This window comes from Cibotium barometz, chromosome 59 (genome assembly GCF_041138505.1).
Source record: "Cibotium barometz isolate CiBa-2024 chromosome 59, ASM4113850v1, whole genome shotgun sequence".
In the NCBI taxonomy this organism is placed as follows: domain Eukaryota; kingdom Viridiplantae; phylum Streptophyta; class Polypodiopsida; order Cyatheales; family Cibotiaceae; genus Cibotium; species Cibotium barometz.
This window is the reverse complement of record NC_141104.1, coordinates 35,793,824-35,807,029: the sequence shown is the minus strand read 5'-3', so window position 1 is coordinate 35,807,029 and position 13,206 is coordinate 35,793,824. Positions and strand designations below refer to the sequence as shown.

Below are 13,206 nucleotides of genomic sequence, written 5' to 3'. Positions count from 1 at the left end.
AGGATCAGGACAAAAAACTAGAGAAGGACCAAGGACAAAGATGACCTGCCATTACTCTGGCAAAATTAATCACATGGAAAAGGATTGTTAGCATAAGAAGAGAGTTGAAGTAATGACAAAGAAGGAAGACAAAGAGATGAGGCCTCCCAGGATGGAGGTAACAAGCATCTTTTCTAAATGGTATTAGGAGCGTGGATCCTAACCTGATTCATTAATAAATGTGCCTCTTCTTCTTTTATGAAGGTGACACCAAACCTGAGGATACATATCCTTTAAATGTATCCACTCTACATATCCAAGAAATTATATTTGAGCTCTTAAGCGAATTAGAAAACATTTCAAAGAACGAAGTGTGGATTTAACTTAGTTTTTGGCATGCACTATAGACTTTACACAAGTTTGTGGTTTCCATTCCAAACAACTAAATTCTTCCTCACAAGGTGGGCTCACTTCTATGTTTCTTTGAGCTTCTCATCAAACATGTTTGTTTATTGCCGCCAAAAACCATTTTTCCATCTTGGGTCTTTAGGGTTATGACCTGGGGGGCTGCCCTAGGAAAACCCTATGAAACAATGAGCTCTCCCATTGATGCCACATAACTATGCATATTGAAGCTCTCTTCAAGTTACAAAATATGGTTGTCTATAGTTCGAATGGCTAGTGTTGAGGTAGTAATGCCTATGGAATACCTATTTCGAGCTTAAGGATTACAATGCAAGAACGTCTGACGGAGAATGTATTAGCTGAAAGGCTAATTGATTTAGAGAAGCTTGATGAGACTAGGCTAATTGCATTGCATGGACTCATGGTTGAGAAACTACGCAGAAAGCATTGGTTTGACAAAAACTTGAAACAAAAAGAATTGGAAACGGGGGACCTTGTCCTCATGTATGTTGTAGGTAGCACTGCCACCTCCTCACTACACACATGCTGCATGATCGTAACACTGCACTTTGGAAGCAAGTTCACAAGTCAAACACACAAATACAGAACTTAAAGGAACACTTGACAACAAAAGAGGCCATGCATCGGGATGTCATTGATGAAGAGTTTGAAGGCCACTCAAGAGCAAGAGACCAGATATAAGTCACTGGAAATAAATAATTTAGTTCTAAGCCAAACTATTGATCAGAGAATCAAAGAGAATACGGGCCTTAAGGTAAAGTTGGAAGAGGCTAAGGAGCAACTCCAGAAGGAGGCTACCCACAACCATGAGCTCACAACTATTCATGCCCCCAACAAGTACAAGAACTCCAGCACATGTCCATGGCCAAATAAGAAGAGCTGCAAAGCCAGATCTAGCAATTATCCTCAAGTCTGAAGGAAGAAGAAAGCAAGGCTACTCACTTACAAACAAGAAACAAACAAGACACATGCACATAAAGTGAGAGCCCTTAATGATGACACCATAAGTGCCAGTCAAGTTAAGATGCAAAGAATGGTGATAGCACACCAAGATCTCCAACCTACCCTCCCTGTGAATCGGGATAGTTGATTTGTCACCAATAAAGATGTGACTTGTCTATCGTCGAAGATCTTGTAATAACTCTCGGGAAGGAGTCATGTGCCTAAAAGCACCACTGTCGAGAATCCACTACCGAGTATCCCTAGCGGGGTCGAAGGAAATGAAGCTCTGGTGTCCATAATCTCCAAGTGCATAAAAGCTAGAGTCTTTGCAGTTGTAGCTATAGCAGCTAAGGAATTAGCACCTTTCTCGGTGCTCCGCTGAGGACACTTCTTCCAATAGTGACCCTTTTGGCCACAATGGTTACAGGTCCGCTTGGCCTTCAGAGCATCATGCTCTAAGTTCGGCTTCTTCTAAGAAGACTTTGCCGGTGTGAAGACTTCCCTTTGCCCTTGTTGTTGTTGTTGTTGTTGTTGTTGTTGTTGTTGTTGTTGTTGTGTCCTTTTGACCGTTGGCCAATCAAAGCCTCGGAACCTCTGCCCTATGGAGGGTTCGAAAACCGCTCTTCTTGGTCCAAAACCATTGACACAAGCTCCTCCCATGTAATGGTGCTGAGCCTCCCATTGGTGATCAAAGAAGAATAGAAAGCTAAGGACTGAGGGGTAAAATGAGACAGCTAAGAATAGAAAGCTAAGGACTGAGGGGTAAAATGAGACTGCAAAGTGATGGCCATATCCTTTGAAGATATCTCCTTCCCAGCCTGAGGAACCTCCTACTACTAAAGAGTCTGAAGTTTGTTGATGTGCTCTCGCATTGTCAAAGACTTTGCAGGATTCATCACTTGCATATGCACTTCAAAAAGGAAATTCGCTTCATAGGTGATACCCTGATGTACAAAGAAGCCAAGCGCTGCCAAATCCCTCAGGCTAGCATCATGTGTTTGATGTAATTGATCAGTTGGGGTGTGCAATTAGGGAGGACAAAGATTGCACACAGGCATTGACACGGTCCCACAACTGTGCCTAAGCCTCCCCTCTTTCCTAGTAGATAATGAAAGCTCCTCCTCGTCCTCCAACTTTGGCCTTAGAACTCCAACCACAATGAAATCAGCCAAATCATAAGACTCTAAGACAGACTCCATCATTACCTTCCAGATGCCATAGTTGGTCATGTCCAACTGTCGATCCATCTCGGGAATGTCGGGAGGGTGGGGATCTTCACATGCTTCTTAGCCATCTCGAGCAAATCTGCCATCTCAGGGGTTCACAAGGTCTTGTGGAGGGTAGGTGGGAAAAAAATAAAGAAGAGGATGCAACTGCTATGCAAGGTGACTGTCCAGCAATGACGGTCGCCGTCTACCTACTTCTCCCATTCTCTAATCAACACCAAAAAAATAGAAAACCTCAAGCTCTCACTATCTCCAAGCTTCAAGCCACCTAAGGCTCTAATACCATGTCGGAATGGGTAGTGGAGTGAGACAAACACCTGTGAGAACAGAAATGTAGAAATGTAGGAGAGAGAGAAGCTATATAAACTCTACTATATACAAGAGATCCGGTACATGAGAAGGGGGGCAAGGGTGGTATATATTCCACCTTCTGATGTTGGTCGGCCCCTGCAAAATAGGCCAACAACAGAGCTGAGGAACTCCACGACTGGATAAACATCAATTGGCCAACAAGCAAGCCAGTTGGCCAACACAAAATGAAGTTAGCCAGAACAAGTCGGCCAACAAAAATAGTCCCCCCACGACTAGCAAAACTGGGAAAAAACATGGACAATGGGGAAAAATGGAGAAACTCCTAATCCTGTCTCTCTCCCTACCACGTGATGATGATTTGAGCTAGGATCGCCGCGGGGGGGGGGGGGGGGTTCTCTTGGACTAACGCCGAGGGCAAGCTCTGGCGAGGTGTCACATCTGCCTACAAATGAAACATTGGCCATGGAGGCTAGAGTACTCCACTCTTTGCAAGATGGAGTCTCCTCGGAGACGAGAAAGGGATATGACGTGACGCACTATCTCTAGCGAGGCGATACAGATGCGAAGGGATGGAATCCCGATCGCCCGTGCGAGGGATGGAGTGGTAGTGGGAGGGGGTTCCATCACTCTCCCAATGGCTCCACCAATCACCTAGAGAAGAGGAAGGTATTCCTTCCTCCACCAATCACCTTCCTCCACCAATCACCTAGAGAAGAGGAAGGTATTCCTTCCTGAGACTTGGGAATTAGACTGTTACAAGAAAGCTTGAAATTCCAGCCAGTGGATCCGATGCTCGGTCGAAGCAGTAATGCCACCTCGCAAAGAAGGCCTGGGCCATACGCAATGCAACGGGAACAATCTTGCAAATAAGAGTGGAGACCACTAGCCTCTGAGATGCAACTGTCATATCGAGGAGCTCGAGGTCTGCTTTTGAGAAAGACAGGCAAGGAACGGCGGCCTCGGTCAGGGATGATGGAGCGGGTGCCATGGAGTCCTCCTGGGGGTGAAGACCGGAGGGGGCCGAGGCTTGCCAAATGAAAATTACCCAAGACCAAGAGCAACTGCCTGAAGAAACAGACGGAATGGAGAGACGGAACCGAAGGGGAAACCGCGGGGCTCGCAGCTCACGCTCCTGTGCCAAGCCTGTTGTGCTTTGGGGTAGTAATTCACACACACTTACTTACTCACATAAGTCACACACATTTCACACATGGACACATGAGGGTACACGAACAGGGGTACACATATACGATGCACACACGGAGAGACTCCGAGTACCCAACAAAGGTGAGCTGGTGGTTTTGGCAGCAGGCTTCAGTTTATTCAAATTTAAACTAGAGTGGAGTATTTGGTAGTAAAGTTTTATGGCCTAATCTTGGATATGAAAGATGTGAGCTGCCAAATGATCGCATGCTTGCAGGCCTCTCATTTGGCAATAATTTCTGGTGTAAGTCCTTCCTATGGAAGGTTGGCAGGTTTGACTAGTGGAGATGTGAGCAAATTGTGCCAGGATGATCGACTGGATGAGGCTTCTCAACTCATAAACGTTGTGGAGCAGCAAGGGCTTTGTATATCGAGGGACATCATCTACGCTCTTCTTCAAGCATGCATCAGAAAGAAAGATATTGTATTGGCTAGGCGATTGCATTCTTTGATGATCAGTGCAGGACTTGATTCGGTCACTGTATTGGGAGATCATCTCATTCGTCTGTTTGCCATGTCTGGTGGCTTGCTTGAAGCAAATTTAGTCTTTTGCCAGGTTCCAAAACCAACAGTGTATACATGGAATGCAATCATGGTAGCACATGCCAACCTAGGCAGAGAAGAGCAGGCTATCATTCTATATTATGAGATGCAGAAGGAGGGTATTAAGGCAGATGATGTCACATTACTTTGCTTCTTAAAAGCGTGTAGCAGCCTAGGGGCCATAAAAGAGGGAAATTTGATGCATCACCAGATTGTTAGCAGTGCAATTGAACCAAGGATGAACATCGGGAACGCTCTTGTGAACATGTATGCCAAATGCGGATGCTTAGAGCAAGCATGTAAAGTTTTTGATGCATTGCCACACCAAGATGTGGTGTCTTGGGGTGCAATGTTTTCAGGTTATGCCCAGCATGGGCAGAGTCTCCCTTCTCTCAAGTTTTATGAAAAAATGGAATATGAAGGAATAAAGCCAAGCAAAGTAGCTTTTTTATGTGTCTTGAAAGCTTGTGGCAGCACAGAAGCTGCAGATCAGGGAAGGCTTATACATGACAGGATAATCAGAAGTGGGTTAGCATCAGATGTTGGTGTTGGAAATGCTCTGGTGGACATGTATGCCAGATGCAAATGGCTCAACGAGGCCAGAAAAGTGTTCGAAGAATTGCCATTTCAAGATATGGTTTCATGGAGTGCATTGATCACAGGATTTTTGTTGCAAGGGCATGGCCACTTTGCACTTGAACTGTTTGACCAAATGCAACAGCGTGGTTTGAAACCAAGCAAAGCTATATTTTCCTGCATCCTCAAAGCATGTGCCTGTACAGGATCTACAGAAAAGGCTAGGTTTGTGCATGATCAGCTCCTTAGAAGTGGAGTGGAACTAGATATTGTTATTGGAAGTGCACTCATTGATGTGTATGGGAAGCTTGGAACTCTAGAGGAAGCCCAACGTATTTTTGACAAACTTCTGTATCGTGATGGTGTGTCGTGGGGTTCGCTGATTGCAGGTTATGGTAAACATGGGCAAGGTTTTCCTGTTTTGGAACTTTTTGAAGTCATGCAGCATGAAGAAATCCAACCAGACAAAGTTCTTCTGCACTGCATACTGAAAGCATGTGGCCATACAGCTTTGAGACAGGGAAGGTTGATACATGCCAAGATTATTAGGTGTGAACTTGTATCAGACGCCCTTCTTGGGGATGGCCTAGTTGTCATGTATGTGAAGTGTGGGAGCTTCAAAGATGCCCACAAAGTGTTCAGCGATCTGCCTTGTCAAAATGCAGCTGCATGGGCTGCAATCATGGGAGGGTACATCCAAGAGGGGCATGGTGGAATTGCTCTAGACCTTTTTGTAAAAATGCAACAGGAGGGTGTAAGGCCAGATAAAGAAGCTTTTTTAGCTGTGCTACAAGCGTGTGCAAGCATAGGTTCTTTAGAGCGGGCCATTTTTTTCCATGACCAGATTGCGAGATGCGGGTTGGAATCAGATCAGGAGATTGGGAACACACTTGTGGACTTGTATGCTAAATGTGGAAACCTAGACAAGGCATATGAAGTGTTCAAGCAGCTGCCCTGTCGGGATATTATGTCGTACCGTGCAATGATAGCCAGGTATGCCCAACAGGACCAGGGGCTTTGTGCTTTGGAGATCTTTACGAAAATGCAAGAGGATGATGTAACTGCAGACAAAGTCAGTCTCTTGGGGGTTTTAAAGGCTTGTGGCAGCACAGGAACCTCAAGATTTGCCATGCACTTACATGATTACATCATCACTAGTGGATTTGGCTTGGATGTTGTAATGGGAAGTGTCCTTGTTGACATGTATTTCAAGTTGGGCAACTTAGAGGATGCACACAGTGTTTTCAATGCCATGCCAGAACATAATGTAGTGTCATGGGGCACATTGATTTCTGGATACACTCAGCATGGGTATGCGCTTCTTGCTCTTGAGTTCTACGAGAAAATGCAAGAGGAGAACATAAGCCCAGATGAAGTCACAATCACATGCGTCTTGAAAATGTGCAGTAACTTGGGTGCTATCAAACAGGGCAGGCTGTTAAATGATGACGTCATCAGAAGCGAACTTGATTCAAATGTTGTCGTTGGAAGTGTCCTTGTTGATATGTATGCAAAGTCAGGCAGTTTAAAGGAAGCTTGTAGAGTATTTGAAAAGCTGACCAGTCGAAATATGGTTACATGGGGTGCATTAATTGCAGGCTATGCACTGCAAGGCAACTGGATGGCTGCTGATAAATGTCTTTCAGACATGGAAAAGCAAGGCTTGAAACCAGATATTGCCATTTTTACCAATATCCTGACTGCCTGCAGTCATGCTGGCTTATTGGAGGAAGGGTGTCGGTATTTCAATCGAATTAAAGGTGTCCACAACTCAGCACCCACTACTGAGCACTACAATTGCATGGTCAGCCTTCTTGGGCGTGCTGGATGTTTGGAGGAGGCTGAGGGTTTGCTTTGTACCATGCCAACCATACCTGACATCATTGGATGGAAATCCTTGCTAACTGGCTGCAGAGCACATGGCCACATGGAGATGGGAAGGCGGTGTTTTAATCGAGTTACCGAAATGGCTCCTAATGGTGCTGCTGGTTACATGATCATGTCCAACATCTATGTTGATGCACAGTCATGGGAGAACATGGAATATATACAAGAGTTGAAAATGTATTCTGGTGCTTGGAAGAAGCCTGGAAAAGCATGGATTGAGGTAAACAAGAAGGTTTATGAATTCGTAGTAGTAAGTGAAAGAGGCTACTTGCCACATGATAACATGCATGAGAAAGTGTGGAGATTAAGTAGGCTATTGAAGTATGGAGAATATGTGCCCTCTTGGACATGATGTCACAGTCTATGTTATGCAAGGATAACGAAGATGTATTGAGGGGCCATTCCGGTAAACACTACCCAAAACTTGAGCAATCGAGTCTGTTAGATTATATTAATTTGAAGCTGTAACCAGTTTTCTCAAGAGGTTCAGCAGGGTAAACCTAGTAAAGGCAAGATCACATCGATACTCCAATCAGCTGAGAGGGTTGGATGCGTCAAGTGGGCTTTTAACCCCATAGTATTGGATGCCTTTGGAGGTGCAGGCTGCAGCAGGTGGTTTGGTGTGTGCATCCACTAGTTTTTTGGGATGCGTTGCGACATGCTGAGGATAGTTCTTGCTCACTTGTTTTGTCCTATTCAAATGCTGGCTTCCCTGCCATGCCTGGAGAGCACAGTTGTGCAAAAATGCACGTATTTGCCTCATGGCCTAGTTGGGATTCGAACTTCAGAGCTCTCCAACATTTGTGGCAGCCTGGCATTGGTGAGCTTCTAGCATCATGCCCAAGGCTTTGCTCCAGCGAGGTTTTGAGTTTTGAAATTTGTGCATGGACTAAAAAAAACCAACAAGATCCCAATTAAATGTCAACACCATCCAGCGTGTGATTAGGCCCTTGACTGCGGGTGTAGGCCAATTGGGCTTGGGCCAAGTCAACAATCATAGTCTACACGTGGAAAAATAATATTGGTGCAATTGAATGATGGTCACAGCACACATCGACATCGCATTCTCTTACATGGTCAACGGTGCAAGTCTCCTTCCATCGTGATAAGTCTAACTCTCGCTTGCGAAGTCATGACCAAATCTGGGCAATGAAACCTACATAAAACACCTTACACAGTTCTGGCTACTCTTCTAGATGAGAACAAAAAAAAAATTTAATGTCATGTGCACGCCCGTGCCATGGCTAATCTTCAGCATGAACAGGCTTCATCCCTGATATAATCCATCAGTTAGAACAGCAGTTAGGTCATCTTTGGTGTCATCATCAGAAGCATCAACATCAGCATCAGAAGCATCTTCATCAGCATCATCATCAGTAGCATCATGGAGGGTCTGGATGACCAGTCGGCAGCCAACCAGGCTGTTATACAGCAGTCGGCAGCCTTCAGGTGGGTCCGGGAAGCAGGCAGCAGCATTGGTTTAAGGCCAGCATCGGCTTGGACAGCATCTAGCTAAGGAGCAGCATTTAATGAAGATTTTAGTGAATATTTGTTGAGAGCAACTGGCCGACAGCACCACAGCTGGCCGACAAGCACCTCAGTGAAGTATATAAGCATCAAGGCATAAATCATTCATTCATTCAGTCTTTCAGCAGTTCATTCATCTCATCAGTCCTCAATATAAGTCATGCAGAAGGGCCAGGGTCACCCCTATGGGGCTGACCATAGGCCTAAGTCATGTACAAGCATTAAGCAACCTTTTTCTACCACATGAATACCCTGACACCCAATCTCTCTCTTCTTCTCTCTTCTCCATCTTAATTATCTCGTTAATTAGCATCATTGTTCTTAATCAGGCTTAGGGCTGTGGATCAGTAATGCAAGGCTTCCGAGTATGCAACATTTAGAGAGTAGAAGTCATGAGATCTATTCAATACTTTTTCTAATTCTAGATATTTATCAAAAACTACGTTACAAATTGCCTAAAATCCGTAGTGAATGCACTGGAAGGCCAAAAAAAGGCCTGGACTTACGGTGAGCCATGTGGTATCTTTTGATAGGTGGAAAAAAAGCATGTGCCAAAAAAAAAACTAGACTAATTAAAGCTTTCACGCTTTGAAAAAACACACTTTTGCCATTATTTCCTCACCCTCTCAAAAATCGCTCACTTGAGTACCCCACCCCAGTCCATCCAGTGGTGTGATGTGGATGTGCTCATACAATTTAGCCAAGTTAGAGGGTGTGTTCATGGCCGAATGTTGGTTAATTTTGGGGCTTTTCAATCATTTCATTGTATTTGACATTATTATTAATAAGTTAGGGTTGGCAACCAACCAGCCCTAAAGGCCAGCTAACTAGTCCATAATACATTACAAATAGAGGGCTAGGGTTGAGAGTCATTCATGAGATTTTCTTGGAGACAGTGGTGGGCAAGCAAGAACAGGCCACACTCCACATATCGTGAGCATCAAGTTCTCATCATCAGTAATTGTTGTAAATATATATTCATTCATGTTAGTAATGAGGTTGGTGAAGACTGCCTTTCTTGGATTGAGTCTCCGATCACCCACGTTGATGTCTTCTTTGATTGTAAATGGGTGCTTGCTGCAATTGATACAAGGAAAAAAATAGGGGCTAATCTTCGCCAATTGGCTATTTTTTGGGATTTTTCAAAAAAAAAATCATCCGACATTGTTTTGAAGGGTTTTAGAAAATATTCGCTCAATTTTGAACATTTTAGGGTATTTTTTGAAAATATTCGTCCCATTTTCTATAATTTTAGATTTATAAAAGAGGAATAATCGCCAACCCACTTACATATTTATGGAAGCATCTTATTTTTTACCCCGACTGTTACTTATCAGCACAGCGTTCAAAGACAAAGATGGGAAGGTAGGTTTCAATGGAAGAGCATGTCCAAATTTTCTACACCAAGACTTCTAAACAATTCCACTTTCTGCATCCTTAGAGCTTCTAGCAGCAATACCACCTTAGCTCATATAGCTACTTGGTGTGGCTCTCCTCTCCAGCAAAGGAAGTCTATATTTTATGTACATGACTCACTTGACCAGTAATTTGCATGTGGGCAGATATGTTACCTAAAGCCTTTAAACCCTAGAACTTCACAATCCTTGCCTTTCTTCTAGCATATACTAGCTTTGCTGCTGCTAACCAATGAACCTGGCCTTGTATAGACTGGTCACTAAAGCTCTCAAACTGCTAATGATTGAAGCCAAGTCTTCATGTTGCTTATCTTGAAGATTCTAAAGAGCCCACCTGCAAATGCTAGTCAACAGGTCCACTCGCTCCCTCCTGAGGGACCCTGCACAAGTAGCGTGTGAACACTTGCTTTAGTTTTAAAAAACTCTTGTCTAAGATGAGAATTAACCACCTTAGAAAACATGCCTCTTTGCAGATGGAATCGGACACAATACTATTACAGTTAAAATGGCGACATTGCACTGAGCCGAAACCAGCGCCCCCCACTAGGAACTTCTCTATTCAAATAGAAGCTTTTACAAGAAACCAAGGTGCGGGTGTGGAAAGCTCCACAAAGCATCAGCAAAACTCTTGCCTGGATCTCTGTCCAGAGTCAAGATAAAAAAAGCATCACCAAAACCTGTCCAAAACAGTCTCAGAACACTCCCAAAATCACGCCCAAACACAGTCCGTTGTATGGCCAAGACTGTTGGAAAATTAGGCACGGTACAGATTGCCACAATCCCAGCCAGTAGAGACAGAAAATAGTGTACGGCCATCACTAGAAGAAGAGAGAGAGAAAGAGAGAGCGCGCGAGCTACGTTGCACGGCCAAGACTATATGAACAGCAGACGGCCAACGCAAGGAAAACCATCACCATACGGCCAGAACTACCAGTTCTTCTTTCCTGTATGGCCAATGAGATGAAGGAGAGAGAAAAAGCTGCTGCCGACCAGGGGATGTGGATGATCCAAAACAGAAGCCCATCCTGATGTGGGCGCCTGATGATGATCCAAAAGAGAAGCCCATCCTAGCTTTTATAAAGTCGTTTCCCTTTTTGCCAAAACTGGTTGAGTATGCCCAAAATATTAGCTTTTGTGCTTTTCTCAGCTTGAAGCCCAAGTTTTCTCTAAGCACCTCCTTCTGTCCACCTATCCATGTCCAAAATAATAATATGTCCAGCCCGTCTCATCATAAACATTATAAGTCACTTTAATGAATAGAATCCCATGTTGCTCATGCTATGTAGCCATCTTTCAAGCCAAACTTTGTCAGTGAATGCTTTTGCTTCCTTCTCTAAAAAATTTCCGTTGTTACCTTGATTCTGTTCTATGTATGGGCTTGCCCCAAAACACTGATCAAGACTGGTGAAAGGACCAAATGGTGACATCCCCTCCATCTTATAAAACATTTGTCTGCAACTATATAAGCTTGATAGCACTGAAATACTCTTCAAGTAAAGCAGATATTTTGCCAATTTGTAGTATTTTATAATCCGGACATTAAAGCCATAAGTCTAGATCCACGATTCCAAATTAGATACGGACATAAGAGCCAACCATTTTTGAAAAACAAACTTTAGCCATATCCCGAGTGTGAATCCAATTCTAGGATTAACAAGAGCTACCGCCATTATCTTGCATCAAGGAGTCACGGTAGATACACCAAAGGGTCAGACATTCAAGATATGAAGCAATAGTGTCCAAAGCTACAACTTGGACGGGTGCCCATAATGGTGTGACGGAGTATTTATGGCAATTCTTGCTTCAAGACCGTGTGGTAGCAAGTTAGGATGAAGTCCTAAGTGATGTACTTCATGGATATATTATGAGAGTAGTCATTATAATAACATTAGGCCTCTTATAAGCCTCAAGTGCCCGGTCGGCCATAGTTTGAGTGTGAACACTTATGGCCATGTATATGAGTGAATTTCTCTCATAATACAACATACTCTCCCATTGTGCAATTGAGTCTTGCTCTTGCTAATTTCTCTCCCTAATGCATGCTAGTGAGTGTGTGAGTAAAGTACTTAGAGGAGGGACGAGGACCCGTAATGCAATGTGGCGGTGTGACAACGCTCGCGGGAGACGAGGTGGAATTGCTTCTCAAGGAGTTGTAGAGCTTGGAGACCTCAAGGGTTACGAGCTCGGCCATTGGAAAGATCCTCAACGACAGTTGCGGTTCACCGGGTAATCTCTTTTTGGATGTGTTTCAAAGAGAGTTAGGGTGAGCCATAACACCGAGTCAACAACTCTGATAATATCCAAACATAGGCACAAGAGCCAACTGTGTCAAAAAACAAGCTTTAGCTATATCCCAATTCAACAAATCTGATAATATCCAGACACAAGCACAAGAGCCAACCGTATCCCAAATATTCATAAATCCATAAGTAGCTTTAAGTACCTGCAAAAAGAAAATAAGCAGTATACATAGACACAAAACATCTTGCCATGCCATTGGGTTGCATAAGAGTACCACTCTTATGATCCATACACATGCCCAAGTCTAAACATGCTTCACATGTCCATAAAATCCATTACAAGCCCTAGGTATAAATACTTGTCCTCGAGACCAAAGATATGTACATGCCCTAGGTAGAAACACATGTACAAACCATGAATAAATGTTGACCCCATGGCACAAGCACTTGTACAGACCATGAATCTAGACCGCAGCACTACAGTGTCTGTACAGACTAGAGATTCCAAAAACAATCCTATCATGTCGTTGGCCTCCAAGTGGCATATGCTACCACAAGATCCATATACATGTCCAAGATTAACATAAGAATGAATCACATGCACAGAGATCCTAGTTCTCCATAAGTATGTCTGTGATGACAGATAGTTTTACAGGCATTTCGGCCACTAATAGAATTCCATAGAAAAATCCACGATCCATAAGATATCCACTGCATCCCGAGCGAGAAAAACATACTCCATCCCAGTAAAGGGAATGATATAGCTGTATATAAAGCCCAAGAATTACTGAGGGAATGATAACCATATAGATGCGCCAAACCATCGTATATGTATAAATCCTCGAGCAAAGATATGCCAAAAACATACTCCATCCCAATAAAGGGAACGATATAGCTATATATAAAGCCCAAGAATTACTGAGGGAATGA

The 13,206-nt window shown here is 43.7% G+C and overlaps 1 protein-coding gene across 2 annotated transcripts; it reads left to right on the top strand.

Moving 5' to 3' along the window:
* The first annotated feature begins 3,628 nt into the window (after positions 1 to 3,628).
* Positions 3,629 to 8,740, top strand: LOC147605764 (pentatricopeptide repeat-containing protein At5g27110-like). Of its 2 annotated transcripts, none has more exons than XM_086793105.1 (2): positions 3,629 to 4,172; positions 4,306 to 8,740. In XM_086793105.1, the coding sequence occupies exons 1-2, from the start codon at positions 4,104 to 4,106 to the stop codon at positions 7,444 to 7,446; spliced, it is 3,210 nt and encodes a 1,069-aa protein (XP_086649231.1). In that variant the 5' UTR covers positions 3,629 to 4,103; the 3' UTR covers positions 7,447 to 8,740. The 2 variants fall into 2 exon arrangements, with proteins under 2 accessions (XP_086649231.1, XP_086649232.1); XM_086793106.1 differs by having other exon boundaries at positions 3,632 to 4,172; positions 4,338 to 8,740.
* Positions 8,741 to 13,206: the final 4,466 nt, after the last annotated feature.

Bases quoted from the DNA above. Each gene is read 5' to 3' on its own strand.
- LOC147605764 (XM_086793105.1), top strand. From the start codon at position 4,104: ATGAGGGTACACGAACAGGGGTACACATATACGATGCACACACGGAGA. The intron at 4,173-4,305 runs GTGAGCTGGTGG...GCATGCTTGCAG, and splicing joins ACTCCGAGTACCCAACAAAG to GCCTCTCATTTGGCAATAAT.